At 35.1% G+C, this 18,951-nt stretch overlaps 1 protein-coding gene across 1 annotated transcript; it reads right to left on the bottom strand.

Moving 5' to 3' along the window:
* Positions 1-438: 438 nt before the first annotated feature.
* LOC120628315 (protein suppressor of forked) lies at positions 439-17,395 on the bottom strand. The gene is made up of 18 exons (XM_039896624.1): positions 17,184-17,395; positions 16,897-17,088; positions 16,024-16,056; positions 13,147-13,244; positions 12,391-12,544; positions 11,583-11,676; positions 10,718-10,857; positions 9,971-10,162; positions 9,438-9,575; positions 9,145-9,287; positions 7,481-7,638; positions 6,618-6,784; positions 4,385-4,492; positions 4,030-4,118; positions 3,351-3,451; positions 2,850-2,984; positions 2,178-2,281; positions 439-610 (listed from the first exon to the last, which is right to left on the bottom strand). The coding sequence occupies exons 1-18, from the start codon at positions 17,208-17,210 to the stop codon at positions 506-508; spliced, it is 2,178 nt and encodes a 725-aa protein (XP_039752558.1). The 5' UTR covers positions 17,211-17,395; the 3' UTR covers positions 439-505.
* Between the last annotated feature and the right edge of the window lie 1,556 nt (positions 17,396-18,951).

Raw genomic sequence — 18,951 nt, 5'->3', positions numbered from 1 at the left:
TCCAAGCATACAAAGGGAATATAAACACTATGAACCAGTTTGTATCTTGGTAATGTCATTACTCATCACCAAAAATTTATTTGCTACGTTAATAAAATGACAGTCCTTGTGTAAAAGTTTCCTTAACAAGGCGAATCATGGAATAGTAAAGAAAGTCAAATGCCAAGTTTTAAGACAAAAAAATCCAAAACATACCTTCATAGTTTACACTCTTGGGGATGGAATTTATTTCTACGCATAAATCTTGAAGTACTTATTTATTAAGGTTTTGGGATAAATAATTATAAATATAGAAATTACTCGGTAATGTTTATAATTATAATTAAATATTTTTAACACAAGTCTTTATCTTAAGAGCAAGTCTGCGCTCAATAAGTAACTACAAACTCTTGCTGGGCTACGAAATTTTAAATTAAGGGGCGAAATAGAATTCCAATACTCGTTAAAACATTATTTTATTTTATTTCAGACATCAATATCAATTATTATATTACAATGTTCCGGGTTACTTAACTCTCTTCTGCTGTCGCTGTCTATAGATATCGTTGAGTGGTGGCGCCACGCCCAAATCGTCGTCATCGGAATCTTCACCTGCTTTTCGTCGACGAGCCTGTAGACCCACAAAATACATATATATAAATAAGTATACTACGACATTACACACATCGCCATCTAGCCCCATAGTAAGCGTAGCTTATGTTATGGGTACTGATCTAACTGATGAATATTTTTTTGAATAATATACATAAATACTTAGAATATACATATAAACACCCAGACACTGAAAAACATTTATGCTCATCACACAAACATTTTCCAGTTGTGGGAATCGAACCAACGGCTTAGAACTCAGAAAGCATGGTCGCTGCCCACTGCGCCACTCCGCCGTCAATATATAAACGGTACATATTATCGTGTACTCCTTAAGCGTAATAAAAACCATATAGACTTGTAAGTATGTTTTGTGATAGGAGTAAACGTTAATTATATAAAAACACAAAATAAAGTAGATACACAACAATCAACTAGACTGCTGCAGCAACGGACCAAGGACACCGCCGACCGCGAGCGCAAAATAATACCTACGCCTTACAGTTTTTTTTTTAATTTATATTATACAAAACATTAGAGCAGCACTAATAATCAACCAACAATAAACAAATAATCATAATATACAATTAACAGTTTCGACTCAGCAAGTACATTGATAGGCTCAGGAACAGACAACAATACATAACATTTAAGCTGAGAACAATTAAATTAAATTAAAAGTTTAACGGAGAGGCTTGCTTATTAAAAGTCGAAAACATCTTAATAAAAAAACTGTTTTTTCACGAGATTAGCTCTTTGACAACCAGATTTGATTATTTATGACGTAAAAATTTGACTTTGTATGAACCTGAATCAAAGTAAACTACCTAAAAGAAATGTACAGAAATTAAAGCGCATTTATATTGTATTGTAGTTTCAATTTCTATGTGTATTCATATTCATAAAATGAGAATCATAATTTTTTTTTTTTTAGTTTTTAACAGGTAATTAAATAAACCTATTTTGACAGATTTCTTATACAACAAATTAAGACATGTAGAGACAGTGTCTTCACTAAATTAAATATTTACTGAAATATTTCTTAATTTTTTTGCTATTACTGGAATAAAAAAAAAAATGTTTTACCAGCTCAATAAATCATTGAGGCACTTATCCCTACTAATATTATAAATGTCAATGTAAGTTTGTTTGTTACGCTTTCACGCAAAAACTACTTAACTGATCCTCATGAAACTGAGTACACATATTCTTGTAAGTGTTAGTAGTAATATAGGATACTTTTTATCCCGACACTAAGCTCGGTTCCTTTGGGAGAGGGGATGAGTGTTTGACGATTTTACACCATAACTCCGATAAATTAAAACCGATTTAAATAATTATTTTTGTACTATAGAGGTTATAATATGTGTTTCACTTTGCCCAAACTGTGGTTGAAGATAAGGGACAGAACTCCTCCACAGAGCGGACAGCAGCAAAACCCTCATTTAAGGCTTAGCGATACTGAATACTTTAATTATTTTTAGATCTACAACTAAATTTAATGCCACATCAAAAAACAAAATCAAACGCAGACGAAGTCGCGGGCAACAGCTAGTATTTATATAAATAAATATTTGGTATTTTACCTTATTGTTGGTGCTGATGCCATCATCATCCACAATCCAATGCACGGAGCGTGCTAAGTCAAAAAGCTTGGTGTCACAACCGTTTTCTTGGCTTGGAGGAGGCGCTACGAAAAAGTAAAACAATGTTCAACATGTGTTAAGAACTTATAAGTAATGTCTTAGGAATTATGTAATATATTTATACACTTCATTTGTACACCACAATAAGTAAAGATTGATAGTAGAGTTAAATAAGGCGGCCTTATCGCTTACTAGAGATCTTTTCTAGGCAATCGTATTAGTAGAAAAAGGTATTTTGTTACCTTCTGAAATTATTGACGTCACTGAGGAATTTAATCCATATCAGGTTACCTATCACAGTAACAAGATTTGACAAATTACATATAAAATTTGATCTTAAGTTCTCACCACAAAATAAAAAGTTCCCACTCATCAGCATACAGCAAAATTATAAAACCCGACCAAGTTTTCGTATTTTTTGAAGTATTTTTCTCTGAAAAGTATTCTGAAAAGTACAATCTTCCCACTAGATGGCGCCAGCAGTCTTTATAAGTAAATTAAATTATTTCAGCATCAGTTTCACGAAAACCGTACCTTAATTGGCAAAGCAGTCGCGCTGGTTCTAAAATGTCTAAAATGTATGTAAATGAAACGTTCTCAAAGGGTACTCACGTTTGTCAGGCAGTGAGATCCTGTTGAACAACTGCATGAGTCTGTCCACGGAGACGAATGGACCTCGGAAACTTGTGGGCGGCGGCATCAAAGTACATAAATGCGACGCAGCCGGTGGCATGGGAAACGTTCCACCTGGAAAGAGAGAATAAGTTATTTTTGCCTGAAGATATGGCACAACAAATCAGACACATTCAAAAATTTGGCGCTGTCCACTTCGGCAACGCGTTAAACCGTTTCATCAATTTGGAACAACATCTGTTCTCTGAATCTCTCTCTGATAATGATGAATTTGATTTAAGAAAAAACGTTTTACAGTAATTAAATGTCTAAAGCTATACGCAAATAACAAATACGTAAAACGTCGTTTGTGCCAGTAAACTAACTGTAACCCAAGATGATATCTAGATGAGTGACCAACTTTGGTGTTCCTCATTTGGAAAACTTATAAGACTTAACCCTGAAGGAAAACCATAAAGTTACCTGTTGCTTTTAACTTACCAGATATAGGATGCTCTCCCGGTAGTGGGTTGACTTTAGGTTTGAAGGGAATCATTTGACTCGTATCAGGTCGTGCTATATCTTTGTTCGGATCATTATCCCTGAAATAAAGAAATTTAAATTAACTGTCTAGAATTTTTAAGAGAACTAATGACAGTTCAAAAATCGATATATGAGTAATAGGTAAGTATAAAATGCGTTTGAAGACTTAGGTCGTCGAAAGATGCATGTTCAGAGCATCTGTATGTGACTAAAGATTTTAAACTAAGATTTACGCGGTCAATCAACATTTCTTAAATATAGTTCAACGGTTACATACCACAAAAATATTTTGGGATGTGTCGATATTTCGACCCAGTTGCGGTAACGACGTGACTGCGGAGGTACGAAATATCAAATTGGATGTCACAGGCAGAATCTAACTATCCCAAAATATTATCCCGGTATATACCCGTTGAACCGTTTTAGAAAATTCTCTATGTGATCAAATAAGAAATGTAGGGTTCAGAAAAGGGCACCGTTATTAGAAACCAAACAATGTTGACATACAACATTAAGCGATTTGCGAGGTCGCTGGATACAAATAGCTGGAGTGTAAAAATTAACATTATGAACAAAGTTAAGCAGTGGACGTCTATAGGTAGAGATGATGATAAATTGTGTTAGTTATTTAACTCACTTTTGTCCCAATATAACAGCAGCCAGTTCTGGAGATATCCCTGCTAGGGGTCCACCGAGAGCCCACGATTTGTTGGACATTGATGCTACCTAAAAAAATATGCGAAAAAAACACTGGGTTTAATGAGTATGGCAAGTTAAAGTGTAGTATTTCTCAGTTCATACATGCATGATCGAGCCGTGTATTGACAATAAACATTTATTTAATAAACAGCAAATATTCACAGAAGAAATATTAAATAATGATTTTTAATACAAAAAGAGGAATTAAGTTGTCCTGTCAAAAACTAAAAATACTAAATAAAAAAAATAAAAATTGGTGTAATGAAAAAGTTCGAGTCTAATGGCAATCTTACCTCAGTATATCCAATAGATTTCAACTCGGCGATGCTACAGGGGTAGAGATCCAAGAATTTGTATCGATCTACAAGCTGAGCGGTCTCCTTGCCTTCAAATTCTTTAATCTGCAGACAATAATCGGTTTTTTTATCGGTTAGTATAATTATAAAATCATATATTAATATGCCTTTTAATCTGCTTAATTTCAGTTAAATAAATTTTTTTCTGCAAAAATATTTTTAAAAATATCTTGAGTGCGTGATAATTCAAAATTCAAAATTCAAAATTCATTTATTTCAAGTAGGCCTAATATAAGCACTTTTGAAACGTCAAGTCTGTCTGTTTGTAGTGATTCTACCACCGGTTCGGAAGGCAGATTCTACCGAGAAGAAGCCGGCAAGAAACTCAGCAGTTGCTCTTTTCCAACATCAACAATTTACATTTTGTATTTTAACATTCATTTTTCTATCTTGTGAGAGCTGAAAGCGGAGCCTGATGCTTCCAAGCAACCTTGTCATTAAAAAAATCATCAATTGTATAGTAACCTCGCTCTAATAAATGTGTTTTAACAAATTCTTTAAACTTGTGCATTGGCAGGTCCAAAATCACCTTAGGAATCATATTATAAAAGCGTATACTCAATCCCACAAATGATCCCTGTACCTTACGCAGACGATATGCAGATGACACTAATTTATGACCATTTCTTGTAAGTCGACTGTTTATGTCCACTTTTTGTTTATAAAGACTAATATGTTGTCTTACAAATACTATATTGTTATAAATATATTGTGAAGCTACAGTAAGTATGCCTATTTCTTTAAACTTCTCACGGAGGGATTCGCGTGATTTAAGTTTATATATTGACCGTACAGCTCTTTTCTGCAATATAAATATAGTTTCGATATCAGCTGCTTTACCCCATAACAAGATTCCATAGGACATAACACTATGAAAGTACGCAAAATAAACTAGCCTAGCTATTTCAACGTCAGTAATCTGTCTAATTTTTCTGACTGCGTAGGCAGCCGAGCTTAGTTTACCCGCTAGTGAATCTATATGGGCACCCCACTGTAGCTTATTATCCAAGGTCACGCCCAGAAAAACTGTGGAAGTCTCTATTTTTAGTGATTCACCATTTATCATTATATTTTTATCAATTTTCTTTACATTTGGTAAGATAAATTCGACACACTTTGTTTTTTTTGCATTTAAAAGTAAGTTGTTAACTGTAAACCAGTGCGACACATGCGACATAACACGGTTTACTTCGTCAGAGTTATCTTTACTCCTATCAGTCTTAAAAATTAGAGATGTATCATCTGCAAACAATACAATGTCGCATGTTCCACTGACATGGTACGGTAGATCATTTATATACACTAAAAATAGAAAAGGACCCAAAATCGAGCCTTGTGGGACACCCATTGAGGTATTTGAACCCTGAGACTTTGCATCATTTATGCAAACTCTTTGGGTTCTATTGCTGAGATAAGAGGCAACCAAATTTAGTGCAACGTTTTGGATACCATAGTGGCTTAGCTTAAGAAGCAAGGTTTTATGATCAAATGGCTTGATATGACAGTAAAACGCGAACTAGATGTAAGGTGCTTAAGTAAATTTAATACGCCTTAGCGTTTCGTATCAGTACGTTTAGTATAACTTTGCATACTTTGCATTAGAGTCGTTTTCGAGTACCAAAACAGTAACGTTTAACGTTACTGTTTTTGTACTCGAAAACGACTCAAGCTCAAGCTAAAACGAAGCAAGATGTTAAAGAAATAATTCTGTAATCCAGTTTTATAGGTTCAGTACGCAAAGGATAAACTTGACCCGTGAAACATGATTATTAAGACTGCACTGTCGGTCCGTCTGTCACCGGGCCGTATCTCATGAACCGTGATAGTTACACAGTTCAAATTTTCACAGATCATGTATTTCTTTTGCCTCTATATAAAATACTATAGAATAGAATAAAATAAAATTCAAGGGGCTCCCATACAACAGACATGATTTTTATTCCTCTTATAAATAATGGTACGAACCCAACGTGCGGATACTAGTGCGGAAAAAAAAGAGCTTTGTGACATTCCATTTTACTCTGACGTTACAAGAATTATAGTCAAAACCAACCTGCGATTAGCACTTTATAAATTTCGTACTAAGGTAAGCTAAGATTCGATAAAAAATGATAGCATATATGAAAGAGGGGCCACTACGATGATGAATAATAAGTAGAAACAGTCTCACCTTTTCAAGAACAGCTTGTCTTCGCTTCTCCACCTTCACGATACTGACCAGGTCGCCAATATTGGACTCAAACTCCAGAAATCTGTTCCAAATGTCCACTGAGCTCTCTGGCTTCAAACTGCCCGATGATAGGACCCTCTCGAACAAAACGCGAGTGTTGTTGTCCTCTGTATTAAAAAAATAGGCATCAATAAAGTAATCATCGATTTAAATGAATAGTTAGGGTCCTACAAACCCTAATTCCTTACTAATCCTTATCATTACATATCATAAAACATAGTCCTTCGCCGCGTCTGTTTGTCTGCCTGGGCGCAAAAAAACTGAAAAACTGCCGAACAGCTTTTCATACGGTTTTCACTAATGAATAGAGTGAATCATGCGAAAGGTTTTAGTGTATATTTTAATTAAGCTTCCTGTGAATTGGCTGAAATATAACGATTTTTGCTAAAGATGTCATATCGACTTTAAGCTTTACTGGCGTACGCTGCGAAAATTATTGATGATACAAAAAAGTCCACAAGGCTTTGTATCTATCAGTTATAGTTAAGTCACAATAACCGCTTTGTCATAAGTCGTCAATCAAAACACTGGTACATTTGAAAGATGGCGAAATTATGGCATCTAACATGCCATTAATCATTATACAAATAAATAGTTTTATAATTAAGATTGATTTTGTACATGCAATTTCAATTTTAAATAATTCAAATTTAGAAGTTACGACGGGTATAGAAATGCTAAAAACAAGAAAAATGCCGCGGGCCGCCCGGCCGCGTATGCTTTGTAAATAAAACTGGTTCTAGTAGGCTCCGATGTGTGTATTGCCGTGGTATATTTATTTATTTTTAATGGCTTAAACTAACCATTAAGATGCGATAGATAGTCAATATAGCACAGCACATATTCAGGTATGTGCGAGAACTTCTTAAGGCCCAGCTCGAAGATGCGGAAGGCTATGTTTTTGTCCTTCGAGCAGTAGTACTCCATCAGAGCAGCTGCCACAAACACGTGGTATAGAGACCTGCAACAGCCAAGTACATATTTTTTTCTACGCATATTACTAAAAGATTCAATGATCATCATCATATCAACCCTTTACCGGCCACTACAGGTCACCGGTCTCCTCCCACATTGAGAAGGATCCACCAAGCCGGCCTACGATTGCTTGGAGAACATTATGGAGAACTCTCAGACATGCAGGTTTTCTCACAATGTTTTCCTTCACCGTTGAAGCAAGTTATTTTTAATTGGTTAAAGCGACCATAACTTAAAAGTTAGAGGTGCGTGTTGGGATCCGAAGTCAGTCCCTCTAAAGTTAGGTCGAAGTCCTACCTAATGGGATATCACCGCACCGCTAAATGAGTGGATAGATTTTATTATGACATTTTTAATACCACACACTACGCTGCTTAAAATTAAGTAAAATGCCTTTTTGGAATGTAAAAATGAACTCTTTACATAATATGATACCGAACTCGACCTATTATTAGCACTATTTAAAATTATTTTTTTCCCTCTTCCAAGTTTATTTCTGTGAAAACAGTGGGAAACGGTTAGAGTTTAATGTAATCTATGTATTAACCCAAAGTATGTGTGTAAACATACTTAAATTCTATTTTTCTTCAGTTTTTTTATTAATCACAGACTATTTGATATATTGCTTGCATGCTTGGAGGTCTTTTAAAGCCAAAATGGTATTAATATTAACGAGACTTCTGAGTTTATAATTTGATGAAATCTTTAAGTCTACACAACAATTTAGATTTATGAATGCTTGGCGATAATTCGTATAAAAGCTTATAATTTGCAACCTATTCACACCTTTTAGTTTTCACACATAAATTCGGGAAGGTTATGAGTGTGACAAATAAAGACACCTAAATGAAAATATACGCATTTTATTTCCAATCTGTGATATTTTAATATTATTACGTGCTAGGGCTCTTTTATGTGGAAAAAGAATACCTGATGACTTTTATAAGACTTTAAGCTTCTAAGCAGTACAAGTTCCAGAAGACACATCCAATCGCAAATCAATAATTCCCTTGTTTCGCTCACGTATCACTTCGATGCTTCTTTTTGATGTGAGACATCTATAGCCGGAGGGTAAACCTGATTGTTGGCGTGGCAACACAAGCCGTGGCGACGCATCGCCACGCTTTATGATATAATATATGTACTATACGTTGATGAAAATACTTAAGTTGTCAGCTTTTTAAAGAACTTTTTGAATTAAAACATTTTGTTTATGAAGAAAATAAATGTATATTTATTTAAATAAACAGTCATCATTTTCTGGAGAAAATTCGTAATATTGTTTTTTTTTATCATGTCATATTTAGTTGTTGTCATAATCTGTACTTTGTATAAACTGTCATAATCTGTACTGTGCCTATTTAATAGGCACAAGATGTCACAAGTAATACTTGTAAAAAATAATTTCGATGTTTCACATCTGCCAGGCAGTGACGGCTCACAATTTTTATAGTTATTTGTTACAGAAGTTTAAACATGTTATTTCACCTACCTGGGATCTTCTCTGGCACGTTTGAACACTGTCCGGGCGGACTTGATGCCTTCCGCCCTGCGCGCGAACTTCATGTATTGCACGTACGCTAGCGTGGGTTCAATGTCCTCCATGTCCAAGTAACGTGTGTACACTTGATGGACCTGTATCCATAGTAAAAATTCTCAGTACCATTCTAATTGACTGATACTTTATCGATGAAAATTTAATTTAAAAAAATAGCTTATAAGTAGCGTAAAAATATATTAGGCACATGGATTTAACACAACTTGAATCTAATTTAAAATAAATACCTTATTATAATGCAGTCTACTCTCCTCGTAATCAGCGTGGGCGAAGTGCAAGAGGGTGGAATGTTTGAGCGGGCCGCTGGTGGCTCTCTCGTATACAGCGGCCGCCTCGTCAGAGAACAGGCGCGCGGCGTTCGAGTCCTAAATACGTCAACAATGTATGTGTATATAATGTAATCGATAGGTCCCACAATTGGCGGGCTTTTGAGCAGCAGCGTAATCCCAAAAGGCGTCGGCTACTTCAAAGACTCGGCACGCACCTGCAGTTTATAATGAGGAGTCGCGATTCGGAGATACCGAGAAGTTCTAAATGATTAAATGATATTGCTTTTATTACTATTTCACAAAGTTTAAAAAGACTTTAAAAATTAAAAATTTCAGTCAGCATTTATGAATTCTTGACACATGCCATTACCTGTATATCAATTGTATATTTGTTTCAATTCTATTATAATAATACAAATTGGATGAATGTTATAGTATGAATGCATAGTTTAGCATAAAAGATATTTCTTGCCTCAGAGTTCAGTTCTTACCCCTTTCTCCTGTAAGAGCTTCGCAGAATGATCCAGAAACTGCGCAGCTTGGTGCCACACATCCGGATGGTGGGCTAGACACAGTAGACACTGTTCTATCGCGAACATCACGCGCCTGGCCACCAGCGCCGTGTCCTCTGAACGTAGGGGGTTTGAACGCTCCCAGGCTATATACTTCTTCCACAGTTCCACCTAAGAGTTGAATGTTTTGAATTTCTTGGTATGTTTAAGTGCTTCAGTGATGCTGTTAATACTAGGATTTAGGCTCTGCGTAAACGCATACCTACACGTATTGTCACTGACTCGCGACAGCGTCACAGGACACCGTTATTAATTTTTTACGGTATTATTATAAATGCGAATATAAATAAGAAAGAAAAATTAATGGAAAATTTAAATGAAAAATATGAGTATTTAAACGAAAGTAAAATAGACACTATTTTACATCACGCGAATTCGGGTTGGGTTTATTGTGTCCTGTACCTATTTATAATAAAGGACCCAACGTCATTTCGTTCTAAATCCATATTAAAATATCAATACCTAGAACAACATCTTTTCGACGTAGGTACTACATAAAGTACAAAAATAGATCTTCTGCCAAAGTCAATAAATATGACCTTCCAATACGGCATGGCACTGCGTTATATCGCAATGCCATATTCTCCTGCGGATGATGCGACCAAAGGATGTGTCCTTTCGACGACATGGCGCAAAGGCGACCGTATCTAAGCGAATGGACTTTACCTGTTTCATCTCCTCTCGGTCGACGGTAGGCGGTGTGGCGGGCATGTTTCGGTTCAAACCTCGAGTGACCGTCTCAAGCTCTTTGGCAACACGTCTCGCGTTCATGTATTCCCGCGACCGTTCCATTGCCATACGTTCCGCTAAAACGTTTATTGGATAGTACAAATTACGTGGAGCTAAAAAAATGGTCGTAAAAACTGTCGTGCAATGTTGATTTGTTGATGAAACACCCACTGCACCCTTTTATTACACGTATGAAAGGAAGCGGCGATAGACAAGTGGGTAAGAAACAGTGATAGCGCAGTGGGTAGGACTTCGACTTCGGTTTCAGGGGACCGAGCTCGAATACACGCACGCACCTCTAACATTTCTAACTTATATGTGTGAAACAGACATAACTTAGAAAAGCTAGAGCAATTAAAAAATCACTTGCTTCAACGGTGAAGGAAAATATCGTGAGGAAACCTGCATGCCTGATAGTTCTCCATAATGTGGAGTCCAAAAATTTGCACTGGACCAGCGTAATTGACTACTGCGTACAGCGTAGTGTAATGGGTATATACTGTAAATATAAAAATTTTATAGCAGAATATTATAAATATAAATATTTATAATATTCTGCTGCAGATTTGGTAGCATTATCAACATATTTTATTAAATAGAATAGAATATGTTTATTTACCAGAACAACACAAACAGACTTACATACGGAGTAACTTATAATTTAATACTTAATTATACATACTTAATAGATTAAGTCTATAATTTGTCGTGCCAATAAAAATGTTCTGACTCAGCTTAATGTTCCGGATACTAATGTATCCACAACGCTGGTATTCTCTCAGTACCTGTTAAATAATCTTACCGATAATAGTATTAATGCCTTGTTCGAACGCTATGTAGTCCTTCCACAGTGTTTCGATGCCGATTATGGGTGTGATGACTGCCCTTTGATATACCTGAGAAATATTATTAGTTTTATTGAATGTATTTCGAGCTTCAAGTACCTTAAATTTTGTGTTTACAAAACGTTCTAGTCTTCTAAAATGTTAAATTAATAATAATCAATATAATCCAAAATCTTCATTTGACAAATTTAATTTAACGATTTTATCCATTTCCAACTCCTACATACGAACTTTAAATTAAATCGGTTACAATCTGCCTTACTAAAATGGGGATATATCTCTAGGTTTAGAGTCGCAAAACCTGTACTTCTGATTGTTATTTTACAAACGTTCAACCAAAAGCCCTAGCTGAAGAGTCAGAGGCAAATTTCAGCTTTAATACAATGAAGATAAGATCCACTTTACTCTGAAGTTCCAGTATTTGGATACTAGAAAATCATGTACTACAGATTTCATTTAACAGTCGTAAATATGAGTAGGAAAAGGATGGGATTACTAAATACAATCTGGCTAGAAAGATTTCAGATTAGATTGATTGTTATTAATTTCACGTGTTAGGACTCAAGATGAGAACGGTTTGTTAACCAAAATATAAGATACTTATAGCTCATCTATATTTATTTATTTATTATAGCCATCTGAGGAATTCGATTTGATTGAAGTGTTTATTTTAACCTCGGGCGTTGGTCATTATTATCAAAATTGTTGTCCCTTTTGTTTATATTCAATTCATATTAGAACTTATTCAATTAGGACTATATTCACCTTTCTGACGGCAGAAATTTTCTGATTCTCAGCATACGAGCCCACTGCATCGACGGCTTTCAAGAACGTTACGTAATCGTTCCATATTGGGTAAGCGTGGATATCTAAACCGATCTTGTCCAGTGCGAAATCGTACGCCTGTGCCATTTTCTCTCTGAAACATGCAATTAGCTAACATAATATTTCTTATGATTCTTACTAATATTATAAATGCGAAAGTGTGTTTGTTTGTTTGCTTAACAATCTTATTAACTAACCAATCAACTCAGTTTCGGCATAGAACAAGTTGAAAAGACGGAGAGAACATAGGCTATTTTAAAACCGTAATAAAAATGGACGAAGAACGCGGGCACAGCTATAAGTTCATTAAGAAATCAAACGCTTTCATTAAGTCACAATGAAAGAAATGTCCAATTGGTAACATTCATATACCTACAGTACAAACAAGAGCAAAGCGTAGGCCTGGTCGAAGACGAATTTCCTGGTAGAAAAATGTATGCCAGTGGTTTAACATGAGCCTGAACAGCTGATAATTAAGTACAGTTAATTCTAGTGGTACAGCAAAACTCTAATAGAAGATGGCACTAAAATAAGTATTTTTTATAATCTACTATTTTTAACTTATCAAAAAAAATTGGTATTTTTGTGTTTTATTTAGGGGACCTTTACAAGGGACGGTCTTGGGCCACTTACTATTCTTGTGATACATATATTGAAAAAAGTATAAAAAACTATGGTAGCGTTTAGAATACGTACTTGTATGTGGGTAGCATGCATTTGGTTTCCTTAACGTAATTAAGATAGAGGCGCCATAGCTCGATGTTGAGAATCTTCATCAGGCACCTCTGAAACAACTGGCACAGGCACAGACAACGTGAATCAGATATAACAGATTTATGCGTTTTTCACTTCCTGTTTATTTAAAATTATGAGCTGAACTCATAATGTGATGACACGTCAATGTCATGTGTAGAATAAGACATGATTAACTAAATATGCTATATACCTTCGTGCATTTGTCCTTCCATCATACAGAAACCGGTCATGTTTGGTGGGGTTGGAGCTGAAAGTGCCTTAGACTATATTTTAGGCCGAGAAATCTAAGGAATTTTCATAAAACCATTTAAGGTGTTACCAAACAAATCTATGTACCGTCAAGCGCTACAATATATAAGAATCGGTGTGATAGCTTTGGCTGATCAACAGATACGGGTCGATAAAACGTTGACGATACTGGCTTTCCATCGTTATTGCTACAAAAATATTCAGAAGATGAATTTCCGCGTGGTTAGCGTTGTTGGCCAGTACAACTGGATCCAAAAAATTGCCACGCAAGAATTAATCGATAGATTGCTATAGCATTCTATAGCAAACGCCCGATAGGCAAAAATTGTCGATAGAAGTTGAAGACGAAATCAGTTATATATAGTTAGTTATAAAGATTAAAGACCTTGCACCTGGCGACATCATTACTGCTTGCGGCGAACCCAGTACAATTTATAATACCTTCCTATGTTTAAAAAATAGTGTTGAAAAATGTACATGAATAGATAAAAGAAGATTTTCTTAAATATAGGCTAAAAAGATGGTTGTTTTAATGCGAAAATGTATCCAGTTCGCAAAACGTGTATCAACTGCACGCAATGTGCATATGTATGTATGTAAAGGGCTCTAAGATTTAACATTACTTAGCAATTTAATACATACCCTTTATCTACGGAAAAGTAAGCTTTCAGACTTAAGAAGTTTCCAATATTGTCGCTTAATTCATATTTTTAGAGCTTACATAAAAGACAACGTTTAGAAGTTTTAACTTAATGCTTACCTGTAGGTCTACCATCACATTGATACTATGTTTAGGACACTGAATCCATTACTGTACCCCTAGTATAAGTAAGGACATTTTGTAGACTTTAAATAATACTACTGAATACTACATAAAGTATTTACTAGTGGTGCTGGCTGTAGACATAAAAGGCTAGTTGGAATAAGGGTAATAAACCACGGTTAAAAAGGATCACTAATACTCGATTTAGAGAAATAATTGTAATATCAAATAAGGGAACATAACCATACTACCACAATATAGTATTTTTTTATCCCCTCCCTCCCCCTCGGTATATACAATAGAGAGAGATGATGAGGGGTCTAAGGGTGGTCTCCCCAGACTCCAGATATTTGTGAAAAATTTAGATGTTTCACAAAGAAATTCATAAATATGTTTTAAAATATTTTGTAACAGGACCTTTGCTTAGATTTCTCTAGAGGATTAATGATCAAGGGAAGCAGGATATTAAAAAGGACCCCCTCCCACCACTGATTGGGTCACTTGTTATAGGTACATTCCCTATGACATTCAGAAGCATGTTGTGTATATGTAAACGTGGGTATGAATTATGGTTTATATATTATAGGTTCATAAACTCTTTGCCGCTGACACAGTAGTCCTTTAACCATTTGTTTTTAAATATAAACAGCTGATTTTCTGGTTGCCACCGCAAATTTTTTATGAAATTTTCATACATTTATTTCTCAGAAAGTATTGATCTCAAGAAGTGTGTAATGTAAGTTAACACTATAATTAATACTCGGCTATCATACCTCCTATTTCAACTAGCCTGATATAATATATATATCTTGTGCTACGAGAACTACAGGAAGGAGAAGAACAAAAAAAATTACAAAAATGCAATTAAGAATAAAGTTTTCTCAATAGATACAAGAATTGAATAAATGATAATTTACTTAATTCAGAATTTATTTGTTCCAGCCCAATTAATTATTGTATTTAAGAATACCTAATTCTTGTCAGGTATTTTTGGGGCTAGAAAAGATCACTTTTCAATTTATTTATAACTTTTTTAGATTATTGAGTTATTTTTATCAAATTTTCATATATGTGAAGTATAGTTTGAATATCTATGAGGGAGAAACAAACTTGTGATACACTAGCCAACAATTCTAGTGCCATCAGTGACATTAGCCAATAATGTCTAGTGCCATCAGGCATCAGTGGCAACAAATAAGTCTTTCAGGTTCTTCATTATCCTAATTCTAATTTACAAATTCCATCAGAGATAAAGATATTATAAACAAGGAAAGTGTAACCTATTTCTCCTGATGGAATATTTACCTTTAATAAAACTTGGAACCTAAAATGAATAGTAAATAAATAAGTAAATAAATAATATAATAGGGAAAATTACATGTCAAAAGTGACCTTCGATGGCAAAGTATTTTAATATCATTGCATTTTTATAAGCAATATTCTTATTTTTTATTATGGTTATTATGTTCGAGATCTACAATACACTGTAGCTTGACCATTTGAAAAGTAACTTAGTATATAGTAGTATCCTATTGTAATATTATAAAATTTGCCAAAGAAAATCACCTCCAACATGTCTGAACACAACAACCCTAGCTGAATAAAAACATAAATCAGATTCTGTTTTATATTTATTTTCTCTTAAAACTATTTTTTATACAATTCAGTCATTTATGCCCAATAGACAGTAATAATTTATGGCTTTTAATATTTAGTGTATTCTCTTTTTATTCTTATACTAATATTTATCACAGCTTTTTAAAATTTTTAATTATATTTTGAACTTATACTAGAACTATACTGACCTTTTCAACTTTTTCAAAGTTTCTCGCTTTCATCTGTAATTTAAAAATGGGGATGATTGAAATACTTGAGTAAATATTATAATTATTAATATGGAAGATTAACCCATAATAGGTGGTGCAGCATGCTGCTTTATATGTGCACTAGTTAAGTAATATGTTCATAGCAGATTGTAAAAGTATGAGTTTGCTGTTGGTGAACCCTTACTTTTTATTAATTTACTTTTCTCACAATTTAACATGATGATGCTCAGAGTTTCTCCCGCTGGGAGGGTCTCCTGCAAATCTAAAAACTGGTGTTGCTGAAGTGACACAAACTGCAAATGTGTTTCTAAGCTATTTTGGACCTTTGTTATAAAAGCGCTTTCATCATGTCAACCTGTTTCTGGGCCACGTCAGGTCACGGGTCTCCTCCCACAATGAAAAGGGGTTAAGGCCATAGTCCACGCTAGCTCTGTGCATATTGGTGGACTTCACACATCTTTGAAATTGTTACGGAGAATGCTCCAGCATGCAGGTTTTCTCACAATGTTTTCCTTCACCGCAAGTGATATTTTAAAACCCTCACAACTTTGAAAAAATTGAGGTACTTGCTGGGAATCAAACTGGGCCCCCCGAAAGCTGAGTCAAAGTCCTACCCACTGGGCTATCACTGCTTCAAAAAGTAAAAGAGCTTTATTCATGTCAACTGTGGGGCATAGGCCTACTTGAAAACCAAATAAAGCCCTGATGATGTTCAAATGTAGCTTTGTTATCGAAATTCAAATATTATCAAATTTATGACAGTTTAAAAGGTTTAACAATCATAACAGTTATTCCCACAGTAACAAGACATCAAAGGTTTACTATCTCCAACATAAATCAATAGAAACCTACCTCTTGCTCTATATAAATCTTCCAGTACCTTCCCGTAGTCGGGAACGATCCTATAAGTTTCTCGTACATCGCCCGGACTTCATTTATGGGCCTTGTTTGCGCTTCTCGGATCAAAAGAGACCAGGAGTCTACGTCATAGGTATTGGCTTCAACTGCTCGTTGGGCACGACTTAACCTCTCATTACCCCAATCCTGGAAAAGAATAACAAACAATAAGTAGTTTAGAGTTTAAGTATAACGTGAGACGTGGTTTCTCGAGAATAATCCATTCCAGTCCATTTACTTACGATTTCGGCGTTTTCGTCCGTTGTCATGTTGCTAGTCCTTCTACGCTTCGATTACAGAGAGAACTTGTTAAAACATTAATCACTTAATGTTCAAACAAAGACTAGAAAAAGTAAACTTTTTTATAACGCTAACATGTAACAAAACATTAATTTAAATTAAACTTTTAAAAACCAACGCCATGCATTGACATGCACAAAATTCACAAAATGACTCGTAGTCCACGGATTAAATATTAGTAATATGACCAAAGACTACTGTGGGTCTCAGATATCATTAAAATAAATTAATTTTATACTTTTATAGTATAACGTCTGTGGTCAAAAACTTTTTTTTTATTCGTTGCTACTCCTGCTAGTAGCTAGCGTAGCTACCGTAGATTAAAGTTTTGAATAAACACGGACACTTTCACTTTAAGAAAATCGAATGGCCTATAATTTTATTGTCTTGCTGTTTTTTTAGTCATAACTTCGATACACTTTTCAGAATGGCTAAACTGATTTATTATGGGACTATAACAGGCTTTGCAAATTGCATTTAACTCTCTTTATAGTAGTACTTTTAATAGTAGCATTTGTGACAATAGAATATAAGAATTTATTGATGACAATAATTAACAACAAGAAGTGGAGATATCGCTATTAGTTCACTACCTACTACTAATAGTTTTTATGTAATGTACGCGTAAAAAAAGCTACTCTGCTAAGCAATTTGAATAAAGAAGTATGTCTGTCTCTGTGTATGTGTGTATATATTTTCGCATAGAATTGGCATTCAATTGTCTAGGACTCAGTTCACACCGGTTTCCAGCAGGCCAATCCTGTACCTCTGTTGAAACCGAATACAACTAGCCACTGTTGAAGATTCCACTGAATAACCTGTTAAATCTATATTTTGCATCCTGAATTCCAAGTTTCCATCTGAGTTTTTGTTTAAAAAACCAAACATTTTTTTTTTAATTGGTTGTCTGTAAAGTCAGCTTACTGACGATAGTTGGAAGTGACAAAGTCGTAAGAAAATACTGATGGAATGGTTGCATTTTTCAAAAGAAAATTTTAATATTTTTTTGTTTGATAGATATTATCGTTGCTATAAACAATTGACACCACATTCACTTTTCACTGCACTTCATCCTTGCCGAAAACATGTAAATGTATTATGGTATAGAAGCTGTCCACGCGGATGCATCGCTCACTCAAGTAGGAGAGAGACAGATGTCGAACGCGGAGGCCGACTGTGTCCTTTTGCCGCTCGTTCCGCGCTCTCGCTTGCACTTCAAGCCTTGAATGGAACGCCTCAGAGCGAGGTAACGCCGCATAAATCATTTCGTGGGTGCAGCCGCCTCCATCCAATTATAAGACGTTGTCACGTCACAATCACGACACGACGTTGTTACCATCAAATAATGCCCACCCAGGCATTATTTGATGGTAATTTTCCACATTGGCTAGCAAAATTTTGGGGTAAAGTGTGATACAGAATAGCCCTGCAAGCTGCAGAAAGGCGCCACGAAGCTCGAAGTTTAGTATGGACAAAATATTGGAGTAGTTCTTAAAAATGAACTGAGTAACCAAAGAAAGTAATCAGGTTCATACACAATCCCATTAAATTTAATCGATATGACTTTTATCGAGATGAACTATCACCCAGTATCCAGGCAAAAGTGATAGTTCGGCCCTTTTGTTGGCAAGATTATAAGAATTGCCTGAACCAAAGGATAATGTTGGTGGTTTGCTACGGAAAGGCCTACAGCACTTATCCGCCTCACTC

This window comes from Pararge aegeria, chromosome 12 (assembly GCF_905163445.1).
Source record: "Pararge aegeria chromosome 12, ilParAegt1.1, whole genome shotgun sequence".
NCBI classification, from domain to species: Eukaryota; Metazoa; Arthropoda; class Insecta; order Lepidoptera; family Nymphalidae; genus Pararge; species Pararge aegeria.
This window is presented reverse-complemented; position numbering and strand designations above follow the sequence as displayed.